This window comes from Cervus canadensis, chromosome 18 (assembly GCF_019320065.1).
Source record: "Cervus canadensis isolate Bull #8, Minnesota chromosome 18, ASM1932006v1, whole genome shotgun sequence".
In the NCBI taxonomy this organism is placed as follows: Eukaryota; Metazoa; Chordata; class Mammalia; order Artiodactyla; family Cervidae; genus Cervus; species Cervus canadensis.
This window is the reverse complement of record NC_057403.1, coordinates 54308535-54334969: the sequence shown is the minus strand read 5'-3', so window position 1 is coordinate 54334969 and position 26435 is coordinate 54308535. Positions and strand designations below refer to the sequence as shown.

General features: G+C 48.8%; 1 protein-coding gene across 1 annotated transcript in view; it reads right to left on the bottom strand.

Moving 5' to 3' along the window:
• Positions 1-22338, bottom strand: part of COTL1 (coactosin like F-actin binding protein 1) — a 43671-nt gene extending 21333 nt beyond the window's left edge. Inside the window, exons 1-2 of the mRNA XM_043436533.1 lie at positions 22054-22338; positions 21711-21793 (exon numbers count right to left, since the gene is read on the bottom strand). Of these exons, the coding sequence (XP_043292468.1) occupies positions 21711-21793; positions 22054-22130 (160 nt within the window). The 5' untranslated portion in view covers positions 22131-22338. The remainder of the gene's footprint in view (positions 1-21710; positions 21794-22053) is intronic.
• Between the last annotated feature and the right edge of the window lie 4097 nt (positions 22339-26435).

Here is a 26435-nt window from a genome sequence, read left to right as displayed (position 1 = left end):
GCACTCTTCAGTTTATGGGTTAGTATTCATCGGGTCTTCATAAGGATGTGGGGAGGCGGGCCATGGGCTGCATCATGGTCACCATCATCTACATCCAAACCACCATTTGGGAGATGAAGCCAGGAGGTCGTGTGACATGCCCAAGGTAGCGCACCAAGGACAAGCCAGCCTGGAGCCAAGGTGTGTCTCGGGTGTGTCTGCCCAGCCCTCCTCCTTGAGGGAACCGCCCCCACCCGGCCACGGGAGCCTGATCACAGGGGTCAGTGGGGGACAAAGTGGTGAAGACAGAGAAGAAAGACGGGTCTCAGGGTCACTTCATGGGCCAAATTAACATGGCTTAGTGACTGACATACATCTCACATGTATGGATGTGAGAGCTGGACTGTAAAGAAGGCTGAGTGCTGTAGAATTGACACTTTCAAACTGTAGTGCTGTGAGAGTCCCTTGGACAGCAAGGTGATCAAACCCGTCGATCCTAATGGAAATCAATTCTGAATATGCACTAGAAGGACAGATGCTGAAGCTGAAGCTCCAATCTTTGCCACCCGATGCGAAGAGCTGACTCACTGGGAAAGACCCTGATGCTGGGAAAAACTGAGGGCAAGAGGAGAAGGGGGTGACGGAGCATGAGATGGTTGGATGGCATCACTGACTCAATGGACATGAGTTTGAGCAAACTCAGGGAGATGGTGAAAGACAGGGAAGCCTGGCGTACTGCAGTCCATGGGGTCCCAAAGAGTCAGATATGACTTAGCAACCGAACAAGTGACCAACTGGCTATGGGAAATGAGGAAGGAGAAGTCTGGGAACAGGAGACCACATGAGTGCCATCTCTAACTCCTTGAGGAACCTGACTTAACCCCCAAACACCTGAGCCTCAGTTGGCCTCATCTGAAAAATGGGGTGATTTTATGGTCCTCCTCATTTTTTTTAAGGAGGTAAACATCACACCACAAAAAATCCACCATTTTAACTGTTTTAAAGCATACAAGTCATTGGCACTTAGGACATCCACAATATGGTGCCATCATCACCACAGTCTAATTCCAGAACATCTGCATCATCCCCCAAAATAACCCCCTACTCAAAAAAAAAAAAACAAAAACAAACCCCTACTCACCAGTTGTCACTCCTCACCCACCCCTATTCCCCTAGACCCCTACCCACCAGCCATCACTCCTCACCCTTCCCCCATCCCCCCAGTCCTAAGCAACCACTCAGCTAATTTCTGTCCCTGGATTTGCCTTTTCTGGACATTTTACAGATGGAAGGGATCCTACACTATGCGGTCTTTTGTGTCTGCCTTCTTTCAGCTCAGCATGTTGGCAAAGTTCATCCACGTGGTAGCATGATCGGCACTTCATTCTTTTTTTTTTTTTATTAATAGCTTGAAGCTTTTATTTATTTATTGGCTCCACTGGGTCTTCATTGCTTTGCAAGGGCTTTCTCCAGTTACGGCAAGCAGGGGCTGCTCTTTGTTGCGGTGTGCAGGTTTCTCATCACGGTGGGTTCGCCTGTTGTGGAGCAGAGTCTAGGTGCACGGAATTCAGCAGTTGCGGTGTGCTGATTCTCGGGCTCGCAGGCTTCAGTAGTTGCAGCTCACAGGTTCTAGAGCTCCGGCTCAGTATTTGTGGCACATGGCATGTCAGTCCGCAACATGTGGGATCTTCCTAGACCAGGGATTGAACTCATGGCCCCTGCATTGGCAGGCAGATTCCTATCCACTGCACCACCAGGGAATTCTGGTACTTCATTCCTTTCATGGCTGAATAATACTCCATTGTATGGATGGACCACATTCTGTTCTATTCATCCATGCACCCACTGATGGACTTTTGGGATATTTCCAAATCAGGTGATTTTATACCTCTCTTCTATATCAGCCATGAGGATAAAATGGGATGCTGTGAAAGCTGTCTGGCCCGACCTGGTAGAACCTTCTCCCTGGAGTGGAGCTGCGGGTGAGGTGCAAGCACAGGAAATGAGGCTGGTGGGGCTGAGGAACTGAAACTCACACAGCCACGCATGGCTGGTACAGGAGCCCTTTCGTTCCCCAGTATTTCCCGGCACTGGAGGCTGAGTTTGGGAAGCCAGCACACTCTTCTGAGTAGTGTTACTGGAGGAACAGGAGAAGCAGTTCCAAAGTGTTTAATTAAATTGCAGCGTTGACTTGAGGGGTAGGCGGACCACACATCTGATGCCTCCTGACTTACTAATGCCAAGACAACACCAGCAAAGAACTCGCAGCCTGTTTCCACAGCAACCACTCTATTTCTCTTTACCTCATTGGTCAGTCTGGATGTTTGGGATCCCGTGACCACACTTGGATCCCAACTGCTCTGTCACTGGCCAAAGCCACTGAGAAAGTTACAAACTGTGTGTCCCAAGTATCCGCCTAGGACCTGTCACAGGACAGACGCCCCATAAGTCAGCCTCACCCCCACCCCCATGGACACGGCCATAAGAACTTTCAGAACTGCAGGCCAATGTCATTTAAATTGTCACAGCAGGAGAGACCACTTTCCCGGGTGGCTGTTGGGCGCTTATCTGACAATGGTCTGGCTGAGAAGATTGCTGATGTCTTTGAAAATCCGTGGGTCACATTTTGCTTACAATTGTCCACTGCGCGGGACGTGATATGACACTGAAAAGTCAGCAGAAAGTCCAACGTGAAAAACCTGTTGGTCGGGGAGACCTTTGCACAGCTGCCCACACAGACCTCCAGCCCCCACACCTCCTGAAGGAGGTTCTAAGCCTGTCTGGCCTCCAACTAGTCAATGAAGGAGGAAGTTCTCATTTAGCCACTAACTTCCCTCCTCTGAACAAACCGGGCAGGTCAAACACGGATGTGCACACGGGTGTATCACCTCGAAGGGAGAGCTTGACCTCATCACACACGTGTATGTGAAGCGTGTCTGTGTGCGCCCGTCTGTGTGTGTGTGCATGCTCATGCATGAGTGTGAATGTATGTGCGAGCACCTACACACTAGGATAGCAAACTTGGCTGGAAGATTGGTACCGAGGTTACTGCCACCCCCGGGGTGGCACTCGGGACTCAGTGGCCCATCTTCCCAGTATGGGGTTGAGGGGGTAGAGCAGTCGAGGTGCAGCTCTGGATAACCCCAATGGGGGGACCCGGGCCCCGAATTCACACCAGGGGACACACCTTGAGCCCCCTCTGAGAGAGGTCCCAGAACAGCTGTCTATACTGCTTGCCCCCTGAACCATTCAGTCTCAACATTCTGGTCTACAGCATCCGGGTTGAGTCCAAGTTTTGGAATCCACTGGAAACTCATCCCCACTCTGTCCCAGCTCTGTAATGAGACCAGATTCCTGAATGCCTCTGAGCCTGTTTCCTCATCTGCAAAACGGGTCACATATATTTCATCAGGTATAGTGAGGATTAAATGAAAAAGAAAGAGCCGTGAAAGGCTTGGCTGATGGGGCTGGTGACTAAATTTCTCTCCCCACCTGTCTGTGAAATGAGGTCCACAGTGGCCTCCACTGCCAAACCCTAGGGGATAGCCTCTTTGCTTTCCAGCCTCTTGGCTGGCTTTCTGCATCCACCAACTTAATGGTCACTCTGCTGGGTATCAAAGAAGGGGCCCTCCTAGGCACACGGTCATGGAACCACTCGTCTCATGAAGATTTCTTGAGGACCTACTGTGTGCCAAACACAGTGCCAAGCATTAGAGGGCACAGATAAGACCAACAAGGGTCCTGAAGATAACAGAAGCTGTTCACTGCACACTTGCTATGTGGGAGGCGCCATCCTAAGCACTTATGTGTGACTGCACATTTTCTCATCCCAACCTCTCCATCTGGTCAGGACTGCCCACAATCCCATTTCACAGATAGAGAAACTGAGGCTCAGAGAGGTGAAGTGACAAGAAACCAGACATCTCTTTTCCCTGGTTCCATCTAGAGCAGCAGCTCTCAAAGTGTGTTCCTCGGACCAGCAGCAACGTCATTTCCCAGGAACTCATTAGATCGTGAATTCAGAAACTCTAGGAACAGGGCCACTTTTAAACAGAAGTGAGTTTTTTTTAAAAGAGACCCTGGGGGGGAATTCTTATGCCTCCATAGCCTGAGAACTACTGAGCTAGAGGAAGAGGTGAGGAGAGGAGAAGATGGGGTTTTCAACTCGGAGGACCTGTTCTCCCCTGGCTGGGAAAGAGGGTGAGACAAGGGTCTTGCGGGCAGAAAAGCTGAAGTGCCCAGAGGTCAGCCCCACCCCCATCCTCCTCACCCGCACCCTTTCATTTTAAGGAAGTGATCGTATAAAGGAGCTTCCTGTATTGTCTGTCTTCTGGATGTTGTAACTTATAGAATTCGAGGCATGGTTCCTTGAGCATCTCACCTTCAAAAACCACCGGGACTGTCCCCCAAAGATTCTCCCTCCCCCCGAATCCCACATCCCAAGACAAAGAAGAGTGGTCTCTAGAAAAAGGGATGCTGAATCATGGCACTAGTAAGAGTTTTTCTGTGACCTCTGCATGTCTACTAACATAAGCCGTCACTAACAAGGATTCCCAAATGCATCACAAAACCACACAGAGCCCCATCTCAGGGGAGCCATCAACCAATGACAAAACAAGGTCGGGAGCACTGTCCCGGAGGACTGTAAATGCCAGCCACACACTGCCTTTGGGCCCTCACTGTGGTGGCCTCAGTTCAGGGCTGTGAACACCCTTCCCTTCCCGCCCAGGGAGAGTCTTGTTCATGAAGAGATGGTCCTTATAGGGTGTTAACAAAAGTCCCCTCTCAAAAGAACCCAATCCTTTCACTGGTCTATGTAGCCTCATCACAGGTCAAGGATGGATTATCAGTGTGAAACATCTCCTGCACCAGCCAATCCCACAGCCCTAAGGATCCCCAGGACCTAGAGACCCCAGACAGGGCCCACTTGGTTCAAAGTCCTGTTCTTTTCAAGGGTCCTCGCTGTCACATATTAAGTGCGTTAATATGCAGCATAAAGTCACCACATATAAAGTTCTTGGGACGCTGCCTGGCAGAACTGTGCTCAGCAACGCTGGCAGCAGTCACTAGGCAGTCTCGCCTCTGCAGCCCCTTCCTCCCCCTGCCCTCCTCTATTCCCCTCCTCAATCCTGCAAGGGGATACGAAGGATATAGAATGATACAAAAAGAGAGACATGACCACAGAGGGCATGGGAAGGGGAGTGAAGAAAAAAGGGGGGTCAGATTTCTCTGGAATCATCAAGGCCTCAGGGATGAGCTGCTCTAAAAATCTTCCCCAAAACTATGAGTGGCACATAATCCCCACCAAGCTCTTGAGGACTCCCTGCCCTCCTCCACACCTCCCAGCCACACGGGAAATCTCCTGAGGTTCGGAATCACTGAGAGGCAGAGTCTGACCTGTCACACTCAGTATTCTCACAATGGCGACCCTGACACAGGATTCACATTGATCCAGGGCCCTCATCTTCCCCCCAGAAAGACCTGTCTTCCGCTTTGCCTTTTCCCACAGCTGGCACTGGCCAGAGGACAAAACCCAAAGGAGACTGAGACTCTGCCATGAGCCAGGCATTGTGACTCACACTTTTGCAAATACTTTGAACAATTTTTTTCATTACACACAAAACATATATGAGGTGTAGAATAACTAGAAATACAAACAAGTCAAAAAAAAAAAAAAAAGGCCTCACCAGCAAAATAGCCTAGTAAACTCCCTATGGAACCTAAGCAAATCTTTGGGGGCACGTCCTTTGATCTTTTTAGCTGCTTCCATACCTGCCCAATTCATGTCACATCTCCAGTGCCAAGCACATAGCAGGCACCCAACAAAACATCTACCGGTCAACAGAAAGAAAAAAGAGAGAGAGAAGTAACCATTTCATAATTTCCGCCCAACACTGAAGTTCAGAGCAAGACAAAAGAAAGGGGGAAGGAGACAGCAGGAAATTGCCCCAGAGTCGGGCTGAAGCTGCCCTTACCTTATATAGACTCCCTAAGAAGTTATGAAAACAAGGTTCAGTAAGGAAGAAAACAACCCACACACCAAAAAAGCTGAGCTGTCAGCTTCCACCGAGCAAGCTCCCCAGAGTGGGCATGAAAGGAAACAGGAAAGAATTCAAACATCCTGCCGCCTGGGGCAGAGGGACAGCTGGACAGAAGCCACAGCTGCATCATTTCCAGCGGGCTGCTGACAGGGGAGCCCAGGCGGCCACAGACGAGGACCTAGAAGCGGGGAAAACGGTCCCTCTCTCTCTGACACAGAGGACAATGGCTCCATGGATGTGTACACAGTCCTGGCATATGAGCTCTCACAGCCCATGCACATTGATTCTTTGTCCCACCCTTCCTCAAAGCAGGAGACTTCTCAAATGATTCCTTTCCCACTGAATTTTTGTGAAATGAATGACCCCACTTTCCTAGTCTGACACAGAACACGAGAAAATGGAGTACAGGACAGCCAGAGGAAAAGAAAGATGATTACTTCAGTAGAACCCACAGCGAAGGACCCAATCTGGAGACTGAAACGATCAGGACAGCTACAGGTTTTCCCCCAGTGACAAAGCACCGAACTTTTTTTTAAATGATTACTTTTACTTCCTTAAATGGAAGTTGGTGTGCTACACCCAACTGCATCTCCTGACTTAGAGAACCAGTGGTTGCAACCAGTTCCTGGAGGCTATGAGTACGCGATGGCCTCGTTGACAAGGAGACTCTCTGGAGACACTGAAGGATTCAGCGTCTGATTGTCTGAGCACTAAAGGCCCTGGGGTACACGTTCTGCATTCTCACATAGTTTTGCTGTTTCTTCCATTGCTGTTAGTCATTTGACAAACACTTGTTGACAATTTGTGGTTCGAAGACTGCTGAATAAGATACAATCCGAACCCTTCAATAATATACAATCTAGCAGGGCAAAAAAAAAAAAAAGGAAAAACTAAGCATGTGAACGCAGTGAAGTTAGCACCATGACCACAGGCATCACAGGGCAGACGGGAACATCAAAGAAATAAAGAAATTAACTCTGCCTGGGGGACAGTGATCAGGGCAGGCTTCACAGAAGCGGCGATGTTTGATCTGGGTCTTGAAGGATGACCTAGAATTCATCTAGCTAACAGGATAAAGAGGAAGAAGGGGGCTATGTTAACAACTTAAGGGCTAAATTATAACAGAACTCCAAAGACAAAAGCACCAGCTTCAGTGGGCAAGTTCAAAACACCTTCCTCTACCAGCCGCTGTTTCTGACTGGCCACAGGCTAGACCGGCATATAATTAGCTTATTATTACTGTGCGTAAAACAAGAGTTGAACGTCTCAGAATGATATCACTTGGGGCTCCTGCAGTCTGCTCACCCCTACACCAGGAGGACAGGCATTTTGTCCCCTAGGAGGACATCTCCAGTACCCAGGACGGTGCCTGACACACGACCCACACTCAATAAACATTTCTTGAGTAAATGAGGAGCCTCTGCCCATCTATCTTAGCAGCTTAGAACCATTTTGGTCCCCAGTCCTCAGCTGGGTCACTTCAGTGGGAGATTCTGTCTTATAAGAATAAAACCAATCCCCTCCCCAGATTTAAAGGTGTGCCTTCTAACGAAGAGACCGGCAAAAATAATCAGATGTGAACAGACAGGTAGCAATTGATTGATCTGGACAAAGGTGCCCTGTAAATAAAAGCGCAGGGGAAGGGCAGCCCAACACCACGGTGTTGCTAGGATCAGCAATGCCTGCATCACTGGGCCTTCTTCTCTCCCTTCCCTGCTCACATCACCAAGCACGGGGCCCCAGAAAAGCAAAGCAGACATCAGCCCTCAGCAGCTCAGAGAGCCAGGAGGCACAGCTTCAAGCCCTGGCTCTGCCTCTCTCTGCTGTGTGACCAGGGACCCATGGCATCCCCTCTCTGATCCTCAATGTTCTAAGCTGGGGGTGGGAGGGGTAGCTTCTCGGTCCCTGTCTCAGAGCCCCCTGCGTGGTGGGGACAAACACACAAGTAGGTTTCACCCCGCTGTGGCTGTTGACACTTGCAGCCCTCGAGTTCGCCCACACATTTACAGCTGACTCATCCCACTCTTTTATTGATTCACACAGCTACTAACCCACATGAATATCCAAGACAGACTTTCCTGCTTTAAGGACCCACTTCTGAGGAAAGGTCGCAGGCAACGTAATAGCTCAGTGCCAGGCGCTGGGCTGGAAGATGAAAACCCACCCATGGGGACTGGTGCTGGGGCTCCTTATCAATCCTCATGAGACTCGTGGAAAGGAAAGCGCAGAACTGAACCTGGCACAGAGCCAGAGGCACTAAAAATGGCACAGGGTGACGACAAGGATGTGGACGACAATGGCGGAGCGCAGGAGGCGGGAAACGAGAGCGCGCGAGATCAAGTTCGCGCGTGAGACCGCGAGATCAAGTTCACGCAGGCGCATGTGGCGGGGCTGAGCGCATCTGGGGCACGTGGACCTGCACAGCCGCCCTGGGGAAAGACAAGTCTGACATGAAGGGGAAAATGGCAGAACCAGAGGTGCTGACCTGGGAATGAACCACAGGAAGGCCAAGGGCTAAATTCCACAAGGTCGTGGACAAAAGTCATGGGGATAAAATGCAGGCTGTTCATGCAAAATCAGAGTCATGGCCATGGCCCTGAGCCCCACCCCTGACCCCATTCCCTGCACACCGCGAGGCCATCACCCTGCTGGATTTCTGCACTCCTCCTACCCCTTTTCTTCTTTACGTTTTAAAAACTGAGAGGTTTACATACCATAAAATTCACCCCTTTTAAGTGTAAAGCTCACTGGTTTTTAGTATATCCACGAGGTTGTGCAACCATCACCATTGTCTATCTTAGAACATTTTTATCTCCCCATAAGGAGACCTGGTGCCCATGAATAGTCACACTTTGTCCCTCATCCTCACTACTGGCAACCACTAAATCTGCTTTATATCTCCATGGATTTGCTTGTTCTGGAAACTTGAAATAAATGGAATCACACGACATGTGACCTTTCACGTCTGACTTTTTCACTCAGCAACATGTTTTCAAGGTTCACCCATGTTGTCTCATGAATCAGTACTCCATTCCTTTATATGGGTGATTAATATTCCATTCATGGATGGACCACATTTTGTGTATCCCTTCATCAGCTGATGAACATTGGGTGGTTTCCACTTTGGGGCAACTGTGGATCATGCTGCTCTGAACATTCATGCACAAGTTTTTGTGTGTTTTCATCTCTCTCGGGCAGACACTAAGGCGTGAAACAGCTAGGCTTAGCCTTTCAGGAACTGCCAAACTGTTTCCCACGGTGCCTGCACCAGCTCTCTTTCCCCCCAGCATTGCACGAAGGTTCTGACTCGCGACACCTTACAACACCTGTTATCACAGCCCCCTAGTGTGTGTGAAGTCACATCTCATTGTGGTTTGATTTCCACTTCCCAAATGACTACTAATGCTGAGCATCTTTGCATGTGTTTACTGGCCATGTGTATGTCTCCTTTGGAGAAATGTCCATTCAAATCTCTTGCCCATTTTCCACTTGGGTTACCCATCTTGTTGAGTTGTATGAGTTCTTTACAGACTCTGGAAGCTGGACCATTACAGGATGCATGGTCTGAGGCCCTCCCCTTTTGCTGGAGTCACTCCTCACCCAGGTATCCACACGCCTGGTTCCTTTTCATTCAGGTCTTGCCTTCATGTCCCCTCCCCTTTAGGCCTCCCCTGACCCCCCTGGCTAACAGCGGCCTCCCCACAATGTGTCTGTGGCCCACCACTTCATTTCATTTTCTTAACACTCATCTCATTCTGAAAAGATCACATTTGCTAGCTTGCCTATTAGCTGCCCCTGCATTTTCTGTGAATGTAAGCTCTGTGATCTGGATCACTCAACTTCCCTAGTGTCCAGAGTCCCTGGCACATAGTAGGCCCTCAATGTACATTTGTTGGATAATGAGTGTAACAAAGTGCCAAAGAAGAAAAGTTACTTTCCCCAAATCAAACACATGGCAGTTAGATTTTGCCAAATCAAGAACAGAGCAAGTGATGTAAATCAACTATATTTCAATATATATATATATATAAATGGGCTTCCCTGGTTGTCCAGATAAGACAGATAAGAATGGATAAGAATTCACCTGCCAATGTAGTGGGCATGGGTTCAATCTCTGGCTCGGGAAGATCCCACATACCACAGAGCAGTTAAGCCCATGTGCCACAGCGACTGAGCCCACATGCTGTAACTACTGACCCCACGCACCTAGAGCCCATGCTTCACAACAAGAGAAGCCATCACAATGAGAAGCCCTCGCACCGCAGCTAGAGAGTAGCCCCTCCTCGCCGCAGCTAGAGAAAGCCTGTGCGCAGCTGCAGCAACCAAGACCCAGCGCAGCCAAACATAAATAAATAAATAAAGTTTAAAAGCCAGTGCAAGTGGCATTCCAGTTCAGGGCTACAGGAGCTCACCAGAGTGAACACAGGTCCTCTTTGATCAGGCAGGGGCCTCACAGGGGCTGCACAAAGTCTGACTCTTTTTCCTCCTCCCCAGAAGCCCCAGCATGTGACCCAGAGGGGCCCCTGGCCAGCCCCTGGCTAGCAGCTTCCTTGATTTTCAAATTCTGAACAATACACTCCATTCTAGAGTCAGGGTAGAATTATAGTCCAAGAAAGGGAAAAAAACTACTTCCGGGTCAGATCAGATGACCTCCAAGGGCCATCCTTTCAGTCAAAAGCAGCAGAGTCAGAAATCTTTCCTAGGAAAAATGGAGGCGTTTGAATTAAGGAGTGTTGCTCCCCAGAGACCATCACAGGTTTTCCACTTGAACAAAGGCAGAAAAATTACCTCTGAGCTATGTATTCTTAGAAATGTGCCTCCAGCCAGAGGCACAGGCCTCCGGTCTGCCCCTTGGCTTTCAGAAAAAGAGCTTGTGGAAAACTGTTCAGAGAATAGCTCCTAAGAGTTCTTTTTACAAGGAGGAAAAAAATATTTTTCCTGTTCTTTTTATTGTATCTATATCAGAGGATGAATGTTAACTAAGCCTATTAAAGTCATCATTTCATGATACATGGAAACCAAACCATCATGCTGTACCCTTTAAGCTCATACAGTGGTGCATGCCAATTATTTCTCAACAAAACTGGGGGAGGAAGGAGCAGGGAAAAAAAGAAAAGAGCTCGCCCGTGGTCTTCCCTCCTTGTTTCAAAAGAATTTCAGCTGCACATGTTGAGAAGCAGCAGGGTGTCAGGAGTGGTGGCCAGAAGGGCAGAGACTGGGTAAGGAACATGGTTCCACCTCCACGCAACCCGGGGTCGGTGCTTTCTCGGCTCTGAGCCTCAATTTTCCTGTCTGTGAAACGGGAGTGACAATAGGACCTTGGTACCACATGGGGCCATGGTGTCATGAAATAAAGTGAGGATTAAATGACTCTGGCTGGCAAGACAGTGGCCCCCGAAGATGTCCATACACTAATTCCCAGAACCTGTGACTCTGTGACTGGACAAGGCAAAGGGGACTTTACAGGTGTGATTAAATTGAGGGTCTCAAAAAATAAATAAATAAATAAAAATAAAATAAATTGAGGGTCTCAGCATGGGGAGATTGTCCTGGATGACTAGAGTGGGCCCAATGTCATCGCAAGGGTCCTCAAATATCGAAGTGAGGAAGGGAGAAGAATCAAAGAGATGGCTTCATAAGAAGGACTCATCCAGATACTGCTGGCCTTGAAGATGGAGGAAGGGGCCACAAGCCAAGGGATACAGAACCTGTAGAAGCAGAAAAAGGCAAAGAAACAGATTCTCCTTTCAAGCCTCTGGAAGGAATACAGTCCTGCCCACACCTTTATGCTAGTTCAGTGAGGTTGATTTTGGACTTCTGCCCTCCAGACTCTAAGATGAGAAATTATGTTGTTTTAAACCACTGAGCCTGTGGTCATTGGTTACAGCAGACACAGGAAACTGATACAATGACCTCAGCACAATTCCTGGCACAATAAAAGCCCAGTGTTCATCATTATTTTTAAGGATTATGATAACTTATGATTGGCAAGGACGGTTATAGAAATGCACAGATGATTAAAAAAAAGAATAAGTGCATGAGGAAAAATGAGACAGATGACCAGAAATTAAGTCCAGAACTAAAACAGGATGTCAGGCAAGTTAATTTCAAATGAAACTGATGAAACAAAACACAAAATGCTGAGGTTAACAGCCCTGCCTTACATACAAGCCTCTGGGGACTTGGCCCTGCTGAGGCCACTGAGCAGAATCCCAAAAGCCAAGGCATCAAACTCAGCTGGAGAGGAAGACACCTAGGGGCTCCAGGGCAGGAATGTGGGCCAGAGGGGGACAAGGGTTTCAGAGCCTCAGCACCTAAAGACTCTCCATACAGGCCACTGGGCTGTTAACGTTGGCAGAGGGCACGGTGGGCTGTCCAGGGGTGAGCTTGGCTCTCAAACATCTCAGGGGACCGTGTTCATTCATCTATTCAACACACACTTGGGGAGATCAGGTATTGTTCCAGGTGCTGATGACACAGCAGAGAACCAGGCCAACCAGGCTTCTGCCCCCAGGAGCTCAGATTCTATCCAGCAGGAGAGTCAAACACCAGATACCGAAACGCTCCTGTTTTAGATATAGTTTGCGGAGTTGCTAAGGGCTTGCTACCCATGACTTGGGTCCACACAAGAGAGTGACATAACCACTGGGGAAAAAGAGATTAGGACCGGGTAACCGTGAGGGGTGAGGATGCTCCACTGAGGTTACCACCACCAGAGAGAAAAAAGTCCTTCTTTCCAGGATCTCACCGTGGAATTGAAGAAACAGATGCACACGTAATCACCACAGAATGGGATGAACATCACAAAGGCAAGGAGGCCATCTGAGTGGAGGGGATATTTACACTGGGCCTTGAAAGATGTATAGAAGTCCTCCAGCAAAGCAAGACCAATGAGGACAGGCCAAAAGAAGGAAAACTGTGCACAAGTCCAAGGAAGGGGGAAGGCAGGGCAGTGCAGCATAGGGGAAAGGCTGGGAGCCTCGGACACAGATCTGGATTCAAAGTCCAATTTCTCTACCTACTGCACTATCTCAAGCAAGTGATTTTTTATTATTTTATTATTGAATGAAAGATTATTTAAGTTCTGTAGTGCTTTACAATCTTCAAAAGTTTCCCACATGATATCATAAAATCCCATAATAATCCTTTTTCTCCCATTACCCCTATCTTCCCCAGTGGCTCAGTGGTAAAGAATCTGCCTGCAATGCAGGAGACCTGGGTTCGATCCCTGGGTTGGGAAGATTCCCTGGAGGAGGAAATAGCAACCTATTCCAGTATTCTTGCTTGGAGAATGCCATGGACAGAGGAGCCTGGCGGGCTACAGTCCATGGGGCCGCAAAGAGTCGGACACGACTGGAGCGACTTAGGACAAACCCCTCACTGGCCGGTCCTCCGTCCCCTCTTCCCACTGGTGACCACTACTTCTTTCTCTGTCATCTGTGAGTCTACCAAACAAGTGACTTTGGACTCTGAGAAAACAATCAGATTCCTTATCAGTAAAATGGAGATGACCCCTACTCTGGTGTCATTGTTCTTATTACATACACACCCCTCACGGGTAAGAAAAATTAGATGAGCTAATACAGGCCAAGTGCCTACCTAGTGCAGGGCAGTTGGCATCCATGGGGTCAGAATCATGCATTGGGATGTGCATGAGAGGGGGCGAGCTGCTGAGCATCCCATCCTAACGGGCATTCCGGGCCATTTCTAAGCATTTTGACCTTGTGGGCAAAAGCAACAAAAAGTTAAGGGGAGAGAAAAGCTCTCCCCACCGCTACCTGGACTACAAGCTCACCAAGTTCAGAAGGGGTCAACTCAGACCTGGGCAAAGGGCTGGCACTCAAGAAATGCTCCGGAGAAGGAAAAGACAGGGTCAAGGGTGGAGCCCGGGAAACACCCACACTTCTGGGGCACGAAAGGGAAGCAGAACCGGCAGACAGAAGTGAGAGCAGAAGATGAGAAACAGGAAAGGAGAAGTAAGTGAGCTTTGCAGTGCAAAAGCAGGCGGAAGGGAAAAACCATGTCTTTAGTAACTAGCGGTCGCTGCCGAAGGCTAGAAGGAGGGAAAGTGAAACAAGTACAAAGAAACATCCACTCCATTTGGCCACCAGGAGGTGACCAAAGACCTGGGCACGGGGTGCCAGGCTCCAGATGTGGGGCGGTGGGATGCCAGGATGTAACAAGGTGAAAAAATGGTGGGAGATGACGACATGGATGTGACATCTACATGATTCATCAGCAATAATTTCCAAAAGTTTGCATTAACGTCTAAAGACTTTCAAAGAGGGAAACTCAATTCATTTCAACTAACTGTATACTTTTGCTGAAGCAGAGACACCCTGCTTAGCAGGAAAAGGGACATCTAGCAACCTTCTCCATGGAGGTGTGGCCACAAACTCCACACAAGTGGAAATATCACCCAGAAGAGCTGTTACAAAGCCCACGCATCTTATGACACAAAGAAGCCACAAAACGCGGCTCAGGATCCCCCAACAACACATGCATGAGCCAAGAAGGCAGTAGGAGACTGAATTTTGCAGAAAACTGTGAAGATAATGTTTCCAGAGCACTTCAGGTACCACTGAAGAATCACCACCTAGCATTGTTTCTGGAGCAACAGAAATGATGCGTCAATCAATCCCCATTTGTTGATTGTATGACAGACAGACTGTTTAGCACTTTACAAGGTCCAAAGCCCTGTCACAGATTACAGCTTCCTTCTGACCTCATATTTCCTTTGACTCACTAGTTAATTTCTCTCCTTCCTTTCTCACTCAAATTTCTAAATTTGAGTAAAGCTAGAGGGGGAAAAAAATGCATATGTGCAGCTTGGGGGAAAAAATGCCAGTGTGCAGAAGAGTAAAATAGACCGCCACACATATGTGTGCTGCACCGTTGCACACGCAGAGGCCGTGGACAGTGAGCGAATTTGTCTCTGTCCCAACCTGTCCCTCTTGCAGTAATAGTAAAGAGTCTCTCTTTGACCAAACTCTAACCATGCTCTTCCGAGCTCTTTCTCATCTGGGTCTCAACTTCTCGATTTCTGTGTTGTCTCGGCCTTCGCTGATTTTAGCAAGGATCCCGCCAAGTCAACTGAGCCGGAATTCCCAGTCCGCCATTATCTGATCACCCCTCGATATCTAATCAGGCTCCTTGTCCTCACCCTTTCCCGGTGATGTCAGATCCCTGGCATGCCTTCAGCAAGAATCCTGTTAAGTCAGTTTAACCAGCTTCTCCCTTCACCCCAGACCCTTCCTCTTGGTAACTTTCCAGCCATTGATCCCTACCTTGCTCCTTGACTCCAAATTCCCACTCTTCCTTGTAGTATTCAGAGTTGAGTTTGATCTCTCTCTCTTGCAGTGGTCCCTACACCTATCACAACAGTCCTCTGAATAAAGTTGCCTTACTGTTCTTTTTTTTTTTTTTTGGCTGCACTATGCGCCATGTGGGATCTTAATTCCCTAACAAGGGATCTAACCCATGCCTTCTGAACTGGAAGGTGGGAGTCTTAACCACTGGACCATCAGGGAAGTCCCTGCCTTACTGTTCTTTGACAAGTGTTAGAATGAATGTTTTTGCCTTTAACAGTAAAGACACCCCCGTTTGCCTTAACCATCCCGCTGCCAAACTCAGTCCCTGAGAAGCAGTTGCAAGGTGCTATGTTACTGATAACCACATTGATTGAGCACCCATTGTATAGCTGGCACTGCCTATAAGCTTTACGTGTATCATGTCAATTTATCCTCAATTTTAGCAACCCTGTTCCCTGTGTGCAATCACTAACGTAATCTTACAGATGAAGAAACAGAGAATCTGGGAGATTTGCTCAAGGTCACACAGTGCAGCAAGGCTCCAAGTCAAAGCAAGACACCCTGGCTCTACCATCGATGCTCGTAACTGATTGGCTCTAAAATCTGTACCAACAGAAAACTGGATTCATTCCCAGATGCCTAGATTCTTTCTAAAATAAAAACGCTTGCAACAGAGTATTTTGGGGTCAGTTTACCAATAAAAGATCTGTTAAACAATGTTACATTTATACAACAGATAGATTAGGAGCCACTTTAAGGGCTGGATGATGACAATAAAACATCAGCGCCATGAGAACAGGAGCTTTCTCTGCTTTTAGATTTACCCTCAGTGCCTAGAATAGTAACCTACAGAGGAGTTGACTGAAGGAAGGAAGGAGGAAATGAATGAATGAACAAATTTCTGAGTGTTAAACTATATTTGAATTATATCTGGTTTTTATTCTCTTCCTTTTGCTTAATCTTGCTTTCTGAATATTCTGCAACGGACCTGTATTACTTGTAAGGTGAAGGAAAAAAACATTTCACAGACACCCTGAGCCACTGACCCAACACATACACATGATCTGTAAGCCCTTCCTACAGAGATCAGAGAGATCACACCACCAGTCAGTCTGGCAAATGACTCCTTTCTCCTTTGCCAGCTTAGCCCTGGCTCCTCCCCACTCCCCATGGCTCTGTCACGGCAATCAGAGACCCTCCAGACAGCTCAGTACCCATTCCCCATCATCTCTTCCCTCCCCCCATCTCTCTGATCACATATTTTACTTCCATATCAATTAAATTCCACCAATGAGATGACAATCACAGTGACTACCATTTCTGGAGAACGGACTGCATCCTTGGCACCATGAACTTGCTTCCTTAATCCTCCTAATAATCACATTATAGCAAAAGGATGAGCAGGTGAATAATTCAGGTCACATGATTGGCAAGCATTTGAACCCAGACCATCCAAAGCAGCCTAGACCTTTAACCACTGTGCTAACCACCTCTTACCCTGTACTGACCACCTACTGCATGCAGACCTGGGCCAAAGGTCTCAAGCATGCCCACATGGCGCCTACTGCGTGCCAGTCTGGGGTTGAGCACCTCTACTAAGTGAACTCAGACTTGAGTGCTTACTGGGTGCTGAGCTAGGGCATGCACAAGAAACTTCAGAGCAGCAAGCACACTGTCATCCTAAATGCTAGGAGAATAGAAATAATGATATAAAAAGTAATAGTAACAACAACCAATGTGACGCTAGGAGAGTTTAAAAAAAAAATAACAGTGACAACAGCCAACAGCATCACCATGTCTGGACTCTCCATTTAGACATACAACTTCAGCGAACCTTCTCAGTCAGCATGAGAGGCGGGCGCCATCAGAACCACCAGAAAACTGTGGTACAGGTAAAGAAATGCCTGAGGTCACATGGCAGGGGGCAGAGTTGGGATGCAAATTTATAATTTCTCTGATTCCAAAGGTCCTGGCTGTTGAAATGCAGAAGGGATTGCACTAGGCGGGTTTGCTGGCTCAGTCTCAGATGGACAGATACAGGGGAGAGGAATTCCACCTAGAGAGAATAGCTGGCCTGCAGGCTGAGAGAGTTACACAGGGTCAGGCTGCAGGTGCACAAAGGAGGGTGTGGGAGCTATTGCACAGGAGATGTGGGTGGGGACAAACAGACTGGAAGGCCAAGGAGATAGCCTGTACTTAGTAGGCAGATGGGAGCTATAGGTGGTTAATGAGCAGAGAAGGAACTTGAGGAGACCCACGCTTTAGGAAGAGTTACTTTGCAGGCTTCCCTGGTGGCTCAGTGGTAAAAGAGTCTACCTGCCCATTCAAAAGACACAGGTTCAATCCCTGGATTGGGAAGATCCCCTGGAGAAGGAAAAGGCAACCCACTCCAGTACCCTTGCCTGGAAAGTCCCATGGACAGAGGAGCCTGGTAGGCTCATCCATGGGGTTGTAAAGAGTCAGACATGACTGAGCAACTTCACTTTCACTTTCACTCCCATTTGGGGGAGTTGAGGGGGATAGAATGAATTTAAGACAAGAAAGACCGTGGGCTGAGAGACTGTTGCAATAAAGGGTGGCTATGGACCTCTTCTGGGTCTGCCCCTCTTCTGGAAGCAGCATGCCCTCGCCTTCACTCTTCCCTTAGGAACCCACCATCCCCAACTCTACCAGCTGGTTTGGTGGGGCTGCCCCTCCCCCACTGACTCCTGGTTTGGTGGGGCTGCACCTCCCCCAGTCCAGGCATGGGCACTGATCCAGGTATAGTCAGCCAGAATCACAGGGATTAGTTCACATGCGCACATGAACCCAGTCAGACCAAAGACAGTCTGTCAGTCTGGAGACTTCTGCTGAAATCAGTGGCAGTCAGTCTCTCCCTCCTCCCCAAAGCCTGGAAGCCGGGTGGTTAGAGGTTATCACCTCACCGCTCAGGGAGAACCTACCCTCCTGCTCCCAAGGCAGGTGATCAAGGAGGAAAACAGGGCCAGGGGAGGGGCGTGAGTTCCGACAGCCTTATCTGCAGCTAGTACTTTACCTGGACTTTCCAACCACAGAAGCTAAGACTGATTTCTTTTCTTTGGGGGTGGGAGAGTGGGTAAGTTACCTGCACTGAGCTCCTCTCACTGCACCGACAGATCTGCCACCATCCCACATGGACTGAAGTTTGGGGTAAGAAGCCAGAGCAGAGGCAGTGATGGAGCGGTCAGTACAGAAGGAAGGGGCCAGGTGAGGCCGGTGCCAGAAGAGCCAGTGCGGGGGCCCAGAGGGCTCCAGATCCTGGCAGCAAGAAACAGAGGACAAGGGCGGCCCAGCGACCTTCCAGTCCATGACCTTCAGGAACCAGGGCCTGGGGACAAGGACAGGCCAGCCTGGGGGGGCGGAGGAGGGCTGACAGGGAGAGGCTTACTGGGCAGATTCCATTTCTAAGAACCCCGGGGAAGGACAGAAGGAAGACAGTAGCCAGAGGGCAGAGGAGGGGTGAAAGAGAGTATTTCTGAGCAAGGATGGGGGGGCAGGGTGAAGATGTCAAGGAGAGAAAGCCCACAGTGGGGGCGGGGGGCTTCCACCCACCTCGTTCCCCCAGGGCAGATGGAGGAGCGACCAGGTACTGGTTTTAGGCTCCCAGGTCCCCTGTGACCTTGTGAGAGGTTTGGAAATAGGAAGGCTATGCCAGACCAGGAGCACTAGACCCTCCGGCTTGTCAGAACACCTGGCCAGAGATGAGGGCCATGGAGAGGCCTCCCCACGTCACAGGAGTAGGCGAACGTGCCTTCCGTAACTGCCAACAATCCCACCAGCCCCGACCAGAACATGCTGTACAGTGAAGATGCTCCACGACTCAGAAATGAGCCTCTAAACTACTTCCTTAGTGAGAAGAGGCCAAGAGCACAGGCCTCAAAGCCACCCTGCCCGGGTTCAAGGCCCGGGCCTGCCACGACCTTGCCGTGACTTGCAGGCAAATCACTTAACCTCTCTGGGTCTCCGTTTCCCCACCGACGGAAGGGAAGCAAGCTCAGAAACGGAGACAAGGTGTGCCCAGTGCAGTGACTTGCATGTAGAAAGTTACTAGTCAGCGTTCCGAATCCTTGGTCACTGGGTTAGGAGGACACGGTGGCTGTATGGAACAGGCTTTTCTAAGACAAACAGGAGCAGACACGGCAACCATAGCTCGCCTATACATTTGTCCAACAGATGGCTGGGGAAGGAAGGCGGACTTCCAGCCAGAGCAGACGGAGCCTTCAGATCCCACGGCCCATTCATAAGCTCAACAAGCAGCAGGGAAAGCATTTTTAGTTCTCCCACCAGGCCCTCCCCACTGCCATCCCTATCATTGGGGGAAGGGCTGGACTAGCAAACCACAAAGCCCCAGGGAGGGAGGAAGTGTTCTCTGACCACAGCCTCCCCAATTCAGAATCCACTCACAGGATGCTCTTTATTCCTGGGGTCACCTTCTACTCAATAGACAGAAGTATAGCTTCAGAAGCTGGGGGGTGGGTGGGAGAAGACCCCAGTCTGACGGCAGGGGGTGGGGATGACGGATGGCTAGCAGGAGGAAACTGCTACTTTACTGTCCAGAGAGGAAGGAAGCTGGCTTGAGAGAAAATCTCAGAGCCGGCAAGGCAAAAAATACTGCTGAACCTCCTAGTTACACACCAAACCCCAGGAGTCTGCACTTACCCGACTTGTGAAAGCAGGCATCACAGTGGTGAAAGGACACAGGTGGCTGAGAGGCAGGGTTCCTGAGTCAGGGGCCCGGCTTTCAATCCTGGCCCCGTTCACCTCAACAGATGTGAGTTGTGATAGTACTTTACACATCTGCTTTTAAACAAAGGGTTCCTCAGATGGCTCAGTGGTACAGAATCTGCCTGCCAATGCAGGAGACTTGGGTTCCATCCCCGGGTCGGGAAGATCCCCTAGAGAAGGAAATGGCAACCCATTCCAGTATTCTTGCCTGGGAAATGGCACAGAGGAGCCTGGCAGGCTACAGTCCATGGGGTCACAAAAGAGTTGGACACGACTGAACTCAACAACAACATTTTAAACAATCCTGTCCAAAAGCAGTGAATGAAGGTCTAGAGGTAGCTCTGGGAGGTGTTTTAGTTGGGAGACTTTTTTTTTTTTTTTGGGTGGTAAATCTCAGTGCCACCCAGCCCACAGCAGACACTTTATAGATATTCTTTGAATTAGAATAAATTCAAAATAATCATTTGAATAAAGGAAAGGGGCCGTTGCGCGATCTTGAGCACAGTGGTGTATTTCTTATTTATTTCACAAATGGCCGTGTTATCTGTACAAGCACTGACTCACCCATCCTCTTGACAGCCCTCTAAGATTACAGGCGAGGAAACCGAGGCCCCGAGAGGTTAAGTAACTTGCCCCAAACCACACGACTAGAAAGTGGCCACAAGGGGAGTCAAACCCACCTTGCTGACTCTAGGTCCCCACCCTAACTTTCAGGCCGCATTGCCTTTGTCTGAAAGTATCTATTTCCAAGCTAGAGACCAGAGCCAAGAAAAAGAACTCATCCTCCAATCTTAGCTTTAAAGGGTCCTATTACCAGTAATGCTGGGCCTTTTGCTTCAGTGGTGTGGGGGGTGGGGGTGGGGGGACAGGGATTGGAGGTTGTGGTTGTACATGCATGTGTTTTTTCCACTTAATGGTTTAAGACAACCCAGGGAAAGGCACAAAATTTACAGATCCTAAAGATTTTGCTTGAAAGATTTCTTATATGTACACACCTGTGTAACTGCCTCCCAAATCAAAATACAGAATATTCCCAACTCCTTGAGACCCCACCCCACCTTCCGTGTGCCTCCCCCAGTCAGGGGCTAGCCACCCACAAGTGGGACCACTCTTCTGACTTTTCACACTACAGATTAGCTTTGCCTTTTGTAAAATTTCACATAAATGGGATCATATGGTATGTATGCTTTCATGTCCTGCTCTATATTCTACAAACAAAAACACATCACCAGCACATGGACAATGATTGCAGGAGAAAGGAGGGGGCTGCCGCTAACCATTTCTTTCTCCTTCAATAAGCACCAGGATTGTTTTTATTTTGGCTCTGACCGATGAAAGGGGAAACCCGGAGGGCTGGACCCTGGAGTTTGGAACCCCCTGAGTTAACGGTGGAAAGCTAGAGACCATGGGGGCAAAGGAGCTGTCCCGCCTGAAAAGGTTACTGTGAGAGGGAGGAGGCTGGCGGTCACCTCTGGTTGTTCTGGATGTCCAGAGGAGAGAAGGCTTGTGGAGGCTTTAGAACGCTCCAATCTGGTTCCTCCAGCGCTGGGGGTGCCCAGGGTGGCCTCAGGCTCCTCCCTAGCATTGACCATGTTCCAAAAGACCGGGAGTCCCCCCAGAAGGCGTGTCTCCCTACCTGTGCACTGTTGGATGAAGTCCTGATATTCTGCTCCCTGCTCGCCGGGGACGATGGTGGAGCCGTCATATTTAAAAGTCACCCTTTGGATTGGGAGAAGAGAAAAACACACATACACATCAGCGTTGGTGGCTGAACGGTGCCGAGCTTCCACAGAACAATCTAAAAGATGCTCTGGCTAGCGAAAAGCCAGCTCTGGCTTTCCACGCTGTCCCGGGTTAAGGCTGCGGGGAGACCGCACGGGGATGACCCTTAATCCGTCCCGTCTGGAAGACGGCTCAGCGCACCAGGCCCCTTGCGAGCTCGGGCAGCGGGGCTCGGAGAGCAATGGAAAGTTCCTCACCAGATGACGGCCGAGCTGTCGTCGCGCACCAGGTTGTACGCCGTCCGGCAAGCCTCTTTGTCGATCTTGGTGGCCATCGCCCCGGGGTCTCAGTGGGAATACAGTGCTCGCAGCGATAGATGAGCGCGCTTGGGGCCGGGTGCAGGAATCGGAGCGGAGCGGGGCGGGGACGCGTGGAAGGCGGGCTGGCAAGCGGGCGGGCGGGCGGCTGCGGCTACTGCAGCGAGAGGAGAGCTCGGAGCTCTGAGAGCGGCGGTGGCTCCGAGTGCGCGAGGAGCGCGAGCTAGACCCAGGCCACGCAGTCCCTCCCCCCCCCGCCCATTGGCCTTCCAGGACGCATTACGCCCCGCCCCCTATCGCTATTGGTCGTAGCGCGAGTCAGGGGCGTGGCGTCTTTACTCGCCAGCGGCCAATCCCAGCCCGAGTGGGTTGCGCAACCCTGCGAAGGGGGCTGGGGAGGGGGGCCTTTTCTCCCTCCTCCCCCCCTCCTCCCACCTCTCCCCTCTTCTTCTCCCTCCCCTTCTCCTCCTCCCCCCTCCTCTTCTCTTCTCCATCCCCCAACCCTTTTGTTGTTCTCCCACTCCTCTAACTCCTCCCCCACTTCCTCCTCCCCAAGCCCTTTTTCTCCTTTCCCTCTCTCTACTCCCTCTCCCTCCTCCCTCCTTGAGTCTCCCTCCTCATTCACTACCCGCTCCTCGCCTCACCTCCTCCCCTTGCCCTTCCCACTTCCCTAACCCCTTCTTCCTCCTGTCTCCCTATTCCCACCTCCCCTCCCTTCCCCCACCTCCTACCCCAGCCTCCCCTAGTCCTCCTTATCCCCCCCAAACAACAACTCCGTTTACCTCCTCCCTATTCCTTGTCTTCAAGCTCTCCTCCTCTCTCCTCTCTCTCTCACTTTGCATCCCCCCTCCTCCCTACCCCTTCCTCTACCTCCCTCCTCCCCACCAGGGCTCCTGGGCTGCAGAGCTCCACAAGGAACCTCCACATGGGTGACTTACTGCATCAAACTGCCCTGCCCCGGTGTTGGGCTCCGTGGTTTCTAGGTAGGGAGAAATTGGAAAGAAGTAAGATTGTTAAGTAGGAGGGGATAGACTGCTTCCACCGGTGGGATCACTGTTTACTTTGCGCTCTGGTTATTTCCATTCACATCTTATCTCCCTGTTTGGGTTCCACTAAGGGCAGGAGATGACTCATTCTGTCTTCTTACTTCCCTCACTGACTCACTCATTCATTCCCTCCTGCAGTCATTCCACAAAGACCAGTTATAGGGTAGAGGCAAGTAAAAAGGCTGGACCCTCAAGACTTGGCTCTTGAATTGCATCCAACGTTGCCTCTTTTTAACTGTGGGCTTTTGGACAAGCCTCAAAAACTCTCCGATTACTTTCCTCCAATGGAATAACAATAGTACCGACAACGTAAGAGTCGAACATAGTGACTAAACTACAACTGACATCAAAGGTTTGCTTTATGATTTAATGAAACTTGTAAACAAATATGTTAGACATTCAACAAAAGGTCATAGTTGTTGGTTATCAACTAAAATAAATCGTAAAAAGAAACCCCAAAGGTCAGGGACAATGTTCAATTAGTAATAAAATTCTCAATGGTAAACAAATAAAAATCAATCAAGCATTGAACAGGCAAATGGGGGAGGGTGAATGGGAAAAATAGGAGCTGGTACTGCTATAAATTAAAAGGCAAAAACAAAGAAATTCAAATTGGATACAGCTCAAAGCAGCTCCGATCTTACTCCCTGATGAAGGTAATGGGATAATTAGCCATTAGAAAGCGAACCAAAGATGGATCCATACCTTACACCGCAGATCAAGGTAAATTCCAAAAGGATGGAAGATTTGCCTGTAAATAAAGGAAACCACAAGAGTGCCAGAAGAACACATGGGAAACTTCCTTTATAAGACTGGAAAGGGAAACCAAACTAACCATGACTCAAAATCCAAAAGCCATAACAAAAGATAGATACATTCAGATATGTAAAAAGTCTTCTTCGAGGGGGAAAAAAAAAGAAAAGAAAACAAGGCAGTAGAAAGTATTTGCAACTCAAATCAGGAAGAATTTATCTCACTGACATATAGAGAAACCAACTTAGAAAAGAGAAAAGAGGGAATTCCCTGGCAGTCCAGTGGTTAGGACTCCATGCTTCCAGTCCTGGAGAGGTGAGGAGGGTTGGGTTTGGGGAACTAAGATCTTGCAAGCCCTGTGGAACAGCCAGAAAGAAGGGAGAGAAAATAAAAGTGAGCACAAGATATGACCAGACAGATCAGAAGGCTCTTAAACAACGAGAAGATGCTCAATCTCAAGCCCTAATAAGAGAAATGCAAATTGAAGCAAAACTGAGATAACTTTAAAGAAAAAAAAAAAAAAAAACTAACAGTTTAGCAAAAAGCAAAATTTGACAAGCATGCTTTGTTGGTGAAGCCATGAAGACCCAAGCCATCTCATACAAGCTGGTGGGAGTGCAAGTTGGCACAACCAAGCATGGAAGCCACTTGTCAATATCTAGCAAAGTTGCAAATCTATGTGCTCTTGGACAGTTTCCCCTAGAAACGTCAACAGGACATAGGGCGCCCTGTGAGCCTTGGTCCCACACTCAGAGATTCTGATGTAGTTGATCTGAGGTGTGGCTTAAGGGGTGGGATTTTTTAAATCCCCTCTCATCATTTTCATGTGCAACTGGGGCTGACGGCCGCTGCTATAGACACATTCAAGTAACCATTGAGTAATCATCATTCAAGTAATCACTGACTCGATGGACAAGTTTGAGCAAGCTCCAGGGAGTTGGTGATGGACAAGGAAGCCTGGAGTGCTGCAGTCCGTGGGGTCAGACACGACTGAGCGACTGAACTGAACTGAATCATTGAGCTTTATTGCTAGTAGCAGAAGCCCCCCATTGATGGGGGGCTGGATGAAGAGATAATGATACAGGTGTGCCATGGAGAAATCTGAAGCTGGAAAAACAAAGAGAGTAGGAGGCTTCTCTCTATGCACTGTTACTGATAGATCTACAGTCTTCATTAATGATAGATCCACAGTCTACATCATGATGGAACGAAGCAAAATACAGAACAGTGTGCTCAAAACACCTTCTTGTGCCTTTTGGGTAAAGCTTGTATACCTTTTGGGTAAAGTTGGGGGAGGGTGTACAGAGATATTTGTGTTCATTCATATGTGCATAAACACCTGTGGAAGGGCACACAAGGGAAAAATAAAGAGTTGTTCCTGAGATGGAGATGAGGAAGGAAGCCAGGTACATAGGGAAGAGGAGAAGGAGAGAGATTTTACCATATACCATTTTATCTATTCTGTTCAGTTTTTGAACATATGAATGCACTATCTATTAAGAATGTTAAACAACAACAACAAAGTGGTTTCTAGCCTGAATTTGATTCCAGAGTTCAGGGACCCTGCCTGGGTGCCTTGACTATATTATTCCACCTTTAATTGTGTTTCTCCTATTCGTAGTTGCTGCCGCCCTCTACTGGACTGAAAGTGTATGGTGGGTTTTGAAACAAAACCTGATTTTGAGCATTCTGAAGTCAACATGCCCAGATAAGGCAGAACAATAAACTGCACACGAGTAATGAATGTGTGAATATTTGTTTAAATCTGAGATCCACACAATATAAAAATCAATCTAATCAAGCTCACGTTTCTTTAGGAAAAAATCAAATAAAAATATTTGACATATATTATGTGCTATGACAAACCTAGACAGTGTAATAAAAAGCAGAGACATCATTTTGCCAAACCATCACAAAGGTCCATGTAGTCAAAGCTATGGTATTTCCAGTAGTCATGTAAAAATGTGAGAGTCGGACCATAATGAAGGCTGAGTGCCCAAGAATTGATGCTTTCGAACTCTGGTGCTGGAGAAGAGTCTTGAGAGTCCCTTGGACAGCAAGGAGATCAAATCAGTCAATCCTAAAGGAAATCAACCTTGAATATTCATTGGAAGGGCTGATGCTGAAGCTGAAGCTCCAATACTTGGTCAGTTGATTCGAAGAAAGCCAACTCATTGGAAAAGACTCAGATGCTGGGAAAGATAGAGGGCAGCCAGAGAAGAGGGTGACAGAAGATGAGATGGTTGGATGACATCACTGATTTAATGGACATGCGTCTGAGCAAACTCTGGGAGATAGTGAAGGACAGGAAAGCTTAGCAGTCCAGTCTATGGGGTCACAAAGAACTGGACACGACTTACCCACTGAACAGCAACAACAATGTGCTAGCTACTATGTCAGGGATTGCGGGAGGGACTTCCCTGGTGATCCAGTGGATCTGCACTTCCAATGCAGGGGTCTTGGATTTGATCCCTGGTCAGGGAAATAAAATCCCATTTGCCACATGGTGGGACCAAAAAAAAA